Here is a 9,432-nt window from a genome sequence, read left to right on the forward strand (position 1 = left end):
TCTAGTCTGTTATGCCTCGTCAAGTCTGTTCATGCCTCGTCAAGTCAAGTCTGTGTCTCTAGTCTTCGTCTGTTTGGATTATGTTTGGATGTTTGGATCACTGTAAATAAACTGCACTTGGGTTCTTCACTACGCTCACCTTCAGTGGATGATTTGTTACAGAATACACGACCCTAATAATGAACCCAGCAGTTGTTCGTCTCCTTCGCCTTCGTCAAGGTGATCAGGCCATTGAGGACTATGTGGAGGACTTTTGTGGACTGTGCCATTTGGTGGCTTTTAATGATGTGGCCCTTAAGGAAATTTTTCGAGTGGGTTTAAATGAACCCATTCTCAGTTGCCTGGGGGAAAGATTTGTTGGTCACTGGAGAAATATATTGACTTTGCCTTGTTGCTGGCTGATTCACCATTCACCGTGGGTGTCATGGAGGAGGAACATGACACTTCCCAAAAGTCTGCTCACGTCAAGCCTGTTCACATCATGCCTGCCAAGCCAAAGCCTGCTAACGTCACGCCTGCTACCCCAGGACCTGCACACATCACGTCTGCCAAACCAGAGCCTGCTCCCGTCATGTCTGCTATGCCAAGTCCTCTTCACGTCACGTCTGCCAAGCCAGAGCTTGCTCACGTCATGCCTGTTCTGATTGGTTGTCTTAGTAATGTGTCTTGTTTCCCATTGGGTTGTTCATGTCATGTGACCCTCCTTTTCTGCTATAACTAGCCATCATGTTCCCATTGTGCCCTTGTCGTGTATTTGATGTTGTAACCCACTGTTGGTGAGTCTAGTCTGTTCATGCCTCGTCAAGTCAAGTCTGTTCATGTCTCGTCAAGTCTGTGTCTCTAGTCTTCGTCTGTTTGGATTATGTTTGGATCACTGTAAATAAACTGCACTTGGGTTCTTCACTACGCTCGCCTTCAGTGGAATGACTCGTTACAAATATATAATAAAATATTATATATATTGGCTATTTATTTCTTATCAGCCATAACATAAAGGTAATCAAAGGCTTATTGGTAATGAACATAATTTTAAAATGAGTAAAAAATGTAATAATTTTATACTTAATTCAATTGGAGCATGAGTTTTATTCAGAACAAAAAAAGTAGACCGTATTATATAAAATGTTATATACCGGCCATTTATCTCTTATCAGCCATAACATGAAGATAATTATAGGCTTAACATTTCTTAATGCCTAATATGCATAAGTAGGTTAATGAGTTCAAAAGTGGCTCTGTTTGTTGCATCTGACAGAGCAAAATCATCTCAATCAGTTTGGGGGCAGGATTTCCTGAAGGGGAGAGTGTTTGGGAAACCTTTCTGGTAGCAGTCATTATCTCTGCAAATCGGTGCTGCTAGTGGTGCAGAAAAACCACACTCTACCTTAAGCTCCTTGATTTTTCCTAAAAATACCTTCCTGCAATGAATGTACTGTAAAACATTTTGTGTAAGCATAATGAAATCGACCCATTTGTGTTGTGCCATTAAAATAAAAAATTTAAATGATGAAATACTCCAAGAAAAATATATTACAAGCATTTCAATTTGCCATTTGTGTGTAGAAGACCGCTGCGGAACGTCTAGAGGTGGTGGCCCATGATCTTGGGCTTCTATAATAAGTTCTCTGTCTCAGGGCTGATTGTGTTAAAAGCCACTTTGTTTCCACGAGAGTGGCATCGCTTCTCTCCAGCCATCTCCGCCGTACTCGCATGCCTCTGCAGCTAAACAGTCTAGATTGCTCTCAAGTTCAATTAGAGACACAATATCTTAAGCATTAGCATGCAATGATACAAAGCGTTGGCCCTGCGTTTACAGACGGTATTGTGTGGATGGTGTGAGCTGCAGCCTGTAATATGAGCAGTGTGATCTCCTGATCCTGAATCAGTGCTGAATACTGATGAGCCACTCTGCCCTGCTGTAGTTTCTGGTGCGTTGGCTGGAGCACGACTGCGGATACCAGTACATGGAGGAACTGCTGCAACACGTGCGCTATGGCCTGATGGAGGTCTCCGCCCTGCACTGTGTGGCCAACAGCCACCCCTTCCTCAACTCCAGCAGCACCGTCGCCGCCCTGGTGGAGGAGGCGTTGGACTACCACCGGTCCGTATTTGCACAGCCTTTATGTCAGACGGCACGGACCACACCCCGCTTTCAGTCATTGACCCTGTATATCGTCGGCGGGCGCAAACGGGAGGTCAGCCGCGTACGGGAACTGCGGTTCTTCAACCCTTCCGTGCAAGAGCACTTACGCGTTGCCGGGGGTTCGAACTGGAGTGAGTTGGCACCTATGCCTGCTGGACGAAGTCACCACTGTGTGGCTGTTATGGGCAACTTCCTGTTCGTGGCCGGCGGGGAGGTGGAACACGCCACCGAACGGACGTGTGCGGTGAGGACGGCGTGCCGGTACGATCCGAGGGTGAACCGCTGGACTGATATTGCACCGATGAAGGCGTGCAGGGAGCACTTTGTGCTGGGAGCTCTGGGACAGTATCTTTACGCCGTCGGGGGGAGGAACGAACTGAGGCAGGTTCTGCCCAGTGTGGAGCGCTACTGTCCCAAGAGAAACAAGTGGACCTATGTGCAACCGTTTGACCGCTCGCTGTCCTGTCATGCAGGTTGTGTGGCGGACGGGCTGCTCTGGGTCTCAGGTACTAATACATTACTTCACATTTAGCCCAATATCAGAGGTTCTAGGCCCAAGACATAAAAGCATTACTAGAATCAGTTTAACATATAATGATGGCTCTTTCTGCTGCAGGTGGTGTCACTAACACAGCTCAGTACCAGAATCGACTGATGGTGTATGACCCAGGACAGGTAATATATTGGTATTTATGTGAGTCTAATGTAGTTGGGTAGTGCATCTTCCTCCTCTATAAAAAAACCCCAAAAACATTATATATATATATATATATATCTCAGAATATTAGAATCAGCATAATAGAATGATTTCTGAAGGATCATGTGACACTGACGACTGATGAATGACTGATGAAAATTGAGCTTTGCCATCACTGGCAAATATATTTTAAAACATTCTACATTTTAAAATATATTAACATAGAAAGCAGTTAATTTAAATTGTAATAATATTGCACAATATTTTAGTTTTTACTGTAGTTTTGGTCAAATAAATATAGCACTGGTGAGCGTAAGAGACTTCTTTCTTCAAAATACAGACAATATGCTTGTTACTGCATTATTTTAGTTACTAAAAATATAATGTAACTTATTTTAATACATTAATATAAATATTTAAAAAACACTGTAATGATTGCTGGTTAAAAATTATTAATAATTACTACACCTTGATGTAGTTACCATATTATAGTTACAATGTATTATACATTATATTTTTGTATTACCAAGGATTGTTTTAATAAGACATATTTTAGTGCTATGTCAGCTAAATGATTGACAACAAAGTAAAAACATTATAACCTATTGAAAGGACTGTGCATCTATTTGTGAAAAATGAAATATGGCATCTATTTAATGAAATATGGCATCTAAAGTTAGTGGTGTTACATACGCCTGTAACATACAAACTGCATTTAACATTGAATGGAAATGAAATATTAATTCACATTGGGCAAATGCTCAAAAAAAAAAAAAAAAAAAACAAACCCACATCTACACACCACTGTAATTTATTAATGTTACATTTAAAAAGACATAAGAATAAGTATTGTAGAACTTCTGTGGTCACTGCAACTGTGTATTTTTCAAAGAGAGATATAAAGAAGAAGAAGGGAGGAAAGAACAGGAGGCAGAGGCTCATTGGTATTCAAAGTGGCTTTGCATTCACCTGCCAGGAACAGCAACCCCCCACCCACACTACCCTCAACAGATGGTCGCCAAACACATGTGTATATTCACACTCTCACTCACAACTGCTCGTGCAATCTCTGCGTATACACACACCTATCACAATTAAATGCACACACACATGCACTAGAATATGTTAAATGTTTCAATTAATTCTATAACTTAAAATTATTGAATTATTATTATTTACTAATGAAAGTGTTTCTCTTTCTTTTGTAATTCCCTCTCTGTCATAGAATCAGTGGTTAGCACGCAGTCCCATGTTGCAGAGGAGGGTGTACCATGTGATGGTGGCAGTAAAAAGGCAGCTGTATGTGCTGGGGGGGAACGATCTGGACTACAACAATGACCGCATCCTGGTTAGACACATTGACTCTTACGACATAGACATGGACCAGTGGACACGCTGCACATTCAGTCTCCTCACAGGTCACTACACACACACACTCCATGTAATAGATATGTTTATTCAACTATTCTTGCAGAACACTTTTCCTTTCTTTAAAAGTTAGCATTTCTATATATACTGTATTTGTTTTGAAGCACTACATTGTATTAGTGCTACTGGTACCCCTCTCAAAAGTACTAAGGTGATACCATAGTACAGTGATGGTTGAGGATAGTTAATATGGTACTGAATGATTCATATACTGTGATATTTACATGGTGCTTTAAAGGAACATTTCACCCAAAAATGAAAATTTGCTGAAAATGAACTCCCTCAATCCCTTAATTAACCTTCAGGTGACCCAAGATGTAGATGAGTTTGCTGCTTCATTAGAACAGATTTGAGAAACTTATCATTACATCACTTGTTCACCAATGGATCCTCTGCGGTGAATGGGTGGCATGAGAATGAGACTGAAAACAGCTGATCATCACAATAATCTGGAAGTAGTCCACACGACTCAAGTCCGTCAATAATAGTCTTGTGAAGCGAAAGATGTTTTTAACTTCAAACCGTTGCTTCAAATATGGCTAAAATATGAGTGCCTCTATCCATAATATTGCTTTCTCCAGTCATCAAGCATCGTTTACAAGTGAAAATGGGCTAAACCATTTAAAAAAACAGTTCTAAGCAAATATGTCAATGGAAGCGTTATTATGAATTTTGGCCAGAAACAACTGTTTAAAGTTAAAATGCCTTAATGATGGACTTGTTTCTTACGAACATGTAGTTTTCATTTTACAAGACATTAATTGATGGACTGGAGTGAATTACTTTTAGATTATTGTGATGTTTTTATTAGCTACGATGGCACCCATTCACTGCAGAGTATCCATCTGTGAGCAAGTGATAGAATGCAAAATTTCTTAAAATCAGCCGATAGAATCTCTACAAACCCATCTACATCTCGGATGTCCTGAGGGTGAGTACATTTTCAACAAATTCTAATTTTTGGGTGAACTACTTCTTTAATGGTAGCATATTGTATATTTATATTTATAAATTCTCATTGTGCAGCATGTTACCTATTAAACTTTTATTCTTCAATAACTATGAACTTTTGATAGGAATATGTGCAAAAAAGAACCTAGTTTAGCTGGTAAGAAGTTTTTAGAATCACAGACTTGGGAGACAAATTAAAGTCATCCAATCAAAAAAAAAAAGATTAAAAAAGAAAGATTCATACTTTCAAAATGGAAGAAAAAGTGTCTCCACAGTGCCTTAAAGGGGTCATAAAACATTCGCTTTTATTTGAGTAATATTCTTTACATTCTCCTTATAGGCCAAAATGAGGCAGGAGTGTCTGTCCATGATGACAGAATCTATGTGGTTGGTGGATATTCAATCTGGACAAATGAACCACTTGCCTGCATTCAGGTGAATTGGCTTGAATGGTGCATATGTTTGAATGACATGTTGGATAATTAGTGTTGAGATGCCATCATTTGTCTGTTTGGCAGGTGCTAGATGTGAGCACCAAGGGGAAAGAGGAGGTTTTTTACGGGCCGACGCTCCCATTTGCTTCGAATGGAGTGGCGACATGTTTCTTGCCTGCACCGTACTTCACCTGCCCCAACCTGCAGACCCTACAAGTGCCACATCACAGGATAGGAGCTCTCTAACCTCTCCGCTCATAACTCAAGCACATTCCCACAAACACACTATGAACCAATGAAATCATGTGAGAGCTTATTGTACTTCCACAAATTGTGACTGGTGGATGAAACTGTCGTTGATCATATATTGATCTCGTAGAGCCAGTGTTCTGATGGATGTGGAAACCTTCGAAAAGAAGTTTAAAGAGTTTTTTATTGTCAAGCTTCACTGACATTCATGCATTTCTGAACTGGATGTGCTGTGGTGCTGCACCATGCTAATACAGTTTAACAAGCAGCGTGTAAATCTGTCAGAATGATTAAGAGCCACTTCTTGGCCCAGTCCCAAATGGTGCACTTGATGTGAACCTGTGGTCCGTCAAGTACACAAGATTGCAGGTTGTCCCATTTATCATTTTAACATAAAAAGGGTGTTCATACCTCACAGTGAACTTTACTCAACAATCCATGCAGAATTAAATCAAAAGAAATACGCAAGAGTGGCATTTGGGACATGGCCGAAGTGTTAAGGACCTGTTTTCATAGATTCTTAGACTCCATCCACTCTCCATTCAGACCTTAATGTTCTGCTGCTTTTATCCACATGTCATTTCTCAGCCTGTGACAAACTGTACTTTTATCAAAACTCAGGATGAAGACCATACAATTGTTTACTGAATGTGTATGACCACAGCTGGCGACAAATGCACACACAGCATCTTCACAATCTGCATCAATGGTGGCATCTTGACTGTTCTCCATCCCACCACCAGAAACCCATTCCATAAGAAAACATGTAAGGGCACACTTTTTTTTTTACATAATGCCTCTAATAAATACAACATTTATGCAGTTGTGGAATAATGATTAACAATAGTTAGTTCTTGAATCATTGATTCCCTGGAAACAAACAAGAGACAAGCAATAGCTTTATTCCCAGAAGCTTTATTTTTTAGGGTTTCTACTGCTGAATTTCTGAAAGTTGTCCAGTCATTTGTGATTGCTAGGTAAGATTATAATCTAAAGTATTTCCCTTTTTTGTCAAATATTCAAAATTATGGCTTTTCTATTTTATAGACTAACGTTTTTCATGACATTCCAGGTCCGGGTATTTTCATTTTTTCCATGGATGTGGGAACCTTGCAGTAAGCAGGTAAAGCAATCTCACAGACTCAGTGAGAAACTTAATAAAATATGGCAGGGGAGATAAAATGTAGGTCTTAGTAATTTTGTTCAATATATATGTTCAATAGCAAGGCAGCTCACTAAATTTTGGAACTAAGCTAATATGTCACCATTTACTGTAACACTTATTATTCTATTAGGGGTGGTAACGTACCTCATAACTGTTAAACCGTATAAAATAGTTACTCTGATTAGCTCAAGAGAATGAAAGATCGACATGACGGAGCTACGCGGCGACCGAGGTGAGAGAGACAGTGCGGCTCATTTGATGGCTCTGCTCTAATGAAGTGTGATGCCTGTGCCACACTGCGGGGCGAGGTGCGAGCGTGCCGGTTGCAAGAGAGGACCGGGGAGCTGAGATGGAAATGGAAGGAATGATTGGGATGGAGAAGAGGGGGAAAAAAGAAGGGTAGGAGGTAGAGAGTGATGAGAGGCTCCAGGCAATTTGTGCCCAGAATTGCATGGAGATTGCAAACAGTATGAATAGTTAAAGGAAAGGTTTGGGGTGAAGGTGATTGAGGGAGCCATAGGTGTCATATTTGTGGTTTCATGACTGATTTTGATTACTAGTCTGTGCAGTTGCCAGAAAAGTGCTGATTGATAGCAGTAGACCATATGACAACTTAATGTAGCATCTTTCTAGATGTGATGGGTAAAAATATCGAATTTCCGATTAATCGCTATCTTTATTCTAGCTCTCTTGGTGTGGTTTGAGTAGCTTCGTGTAAAATGTATTATTTGTACAGCGCTGCCCGTCTTGCAGCTGACACTGACATGCAGCTGAGGAGACATGAATGCATTTACACTGCTATTATAATTGCATATACAATATTATGAGATTATTGGTTTAAATATGCTATTTTGAATATAGATATAAAAATGGTTGAAAATATGAAATGTTTTAAATATAAAACTAAAACCTCCAGTAGGTGGCAACAGTCACTAATGTAAGTCATTGAATCATTTAATTAGTTCAAAAGGACCGATTCATTCAGGAACCTCCAAGGCCCTGTCCCAAATGGCACACTTCATGTGCACTTATGGTCTTGTGGACTTACAATGGCCGCCATGTGCACTTGTCCGTTAAGTCCACGAGACTGTAGGGTGTGTCATTTGAGCTTTCAGAAGGGTGCTTGCGAGTGCCCCCTTTGCCGTCGCTATACGCCCACGTTGCGCATTTCTGCCCAGCCTGCACTGAGGCGAGCTCCACGGCAGACTTCTACCCGGCAGTCAAAACGACATTACGTCACAAAAGTGTGGACCGAGAGGAAGACCGCAAGGGTTTAGGGTGCGATTTGGGACAGGGCCCAAGTGACTGACTGGATCTAAATGGATTAAATCATTTGCTCAACCAATCTGTTCAAAATTGGATTTGTTCAGGAACTAAATTGTAGTTGGCCTAAGATGCGTTCTGCTATTTTTGTTTGGAGCTTTTTTTTGCAGGGGAAATGGAGCAAAAACAGACAATAGGTGCATCCCAAATCACGTACTTATGCACTATTCTATGATGTTTTGTAGTATAAATAGTGCGAGTAGTGTGTTCACACTGAAAATTAAAAAAGAAAGTGCACTTTAAATACCCGGATGATGCATTAACCAAAAAAACTAAGTGTGAAATATTGGACACTTCATGCACTCAACTGTCGCAGCTTTATGTCGTGAAGGGGGAGGGGCTGTCAGACTCTGATTATTAATGACAGAATAACATTATAAAATTCATACACTACATGGCTGAGTACATAGGACAGTTACTGTGTTTAAAATATAAGTCACTTAATATTAACTTGTTTACCTAACTATTGTATACAATTAATATCATATTTGCCACCAGGCCCGTCCTTAGCTGACGCGGGGCCTGGTGCGAGGTAGTTCGCCGTGGGGCCCCCTTAAAGCGACCACACCAGTTGCACCGCCGAAGGACGGCCCTGTTTGCCAATGTTGAAATTTGGGAAAACAGCATTCGTTCGCCTGATTTTGCTTAACTTTACTATATTTTTTTAAAAGAAAAACGCATACAAGGGCATTATTTAGCACCCACATCTTTCCCAGCAGGCACACGACATAAGACGTTGATTTTTGGTTAAATTTCGTTTGCAACATTGGGTAACCAAAATTCAATGTCGAAAATGCAGAAAATCAAACCTGATCCGAATTTTTTTAAGACAAGACGAAAATTTCGGAGGCAGTGTGTAAATGTGATTGACACAACGTGAGCTCGTATTTATTTTTTAACATGTGAAAATTTTGGACTCAAGTGTGCAATGGCCTTTCGGGTCCAATGTCAGCTTTACACTATATCGATGTCCAGTCAGTGCCAGCTGGGATAATTCCCTCTGCCAGTGTCACTCATTCGCTAGCTTTCTATAAATTCCTTC

General features: G+C 40.5%; 1 protein-coding gene across 3 annotated transcripts in view; it reads left to right on the forward strand.

The window, feature by feature from the left end:
• The window catches only part of LOC107704937 (kelch-like protein 32), a 26,477-nt gene extending 19,772 nt beyond the window's left edge, over window positions 1–6,705 (forward strand). For all 3 annotated transcript variants that reach the window (XM_016508002.1, XM_016508003.1, XM_016508001.1), the window contains 5 exons: window positions 1,923–2,649; window positions 2,760–2,818; window positions 4,066–4,258; window positions 5,560–5,654; window positions 5,738–6,705. In XM_016508002.1, coding sequence (XP_016363488.1) covers window positions 1,923–2,649; window positions 2,760–2,818; window positions 4,066–4,258; window positions 5,560–5,654; window positions 5,738–5,899 — 1,236 coding nt within the window. In that variant the 3' untranslated portion in view covers window positions 5,900–6,705. The remainder of the gene's footprint in view (window positions 1–1,922; window positions 2,650–2,759; window positions 2,819–4,065; window positions 4,259–5,559; window positions 5,655–5,737) is intronic.
• Window positions 6,706–9,432: the final 2,727 nt, after the last annotated feature.

This window comes from Sinocyclocheilus anshuiensis, unplaced genomic scaffold (genome assembly GCF_001515605.1).
Source record: "Sinocyclocheilus anshuiensis isolate Anshui unplaced genomic scaffold, SAMN03320099.WGS_v1.1 scaffold702, whole genome shotgun sequence".
Classification (NCBI taxonomy): Eukaryota; Metazoa; Chordata; class Actinopteri; order Cypriniformes; family Cyprinidae; genus Sinocyclocheilus; species Sinocyclocheilus anshuiensis.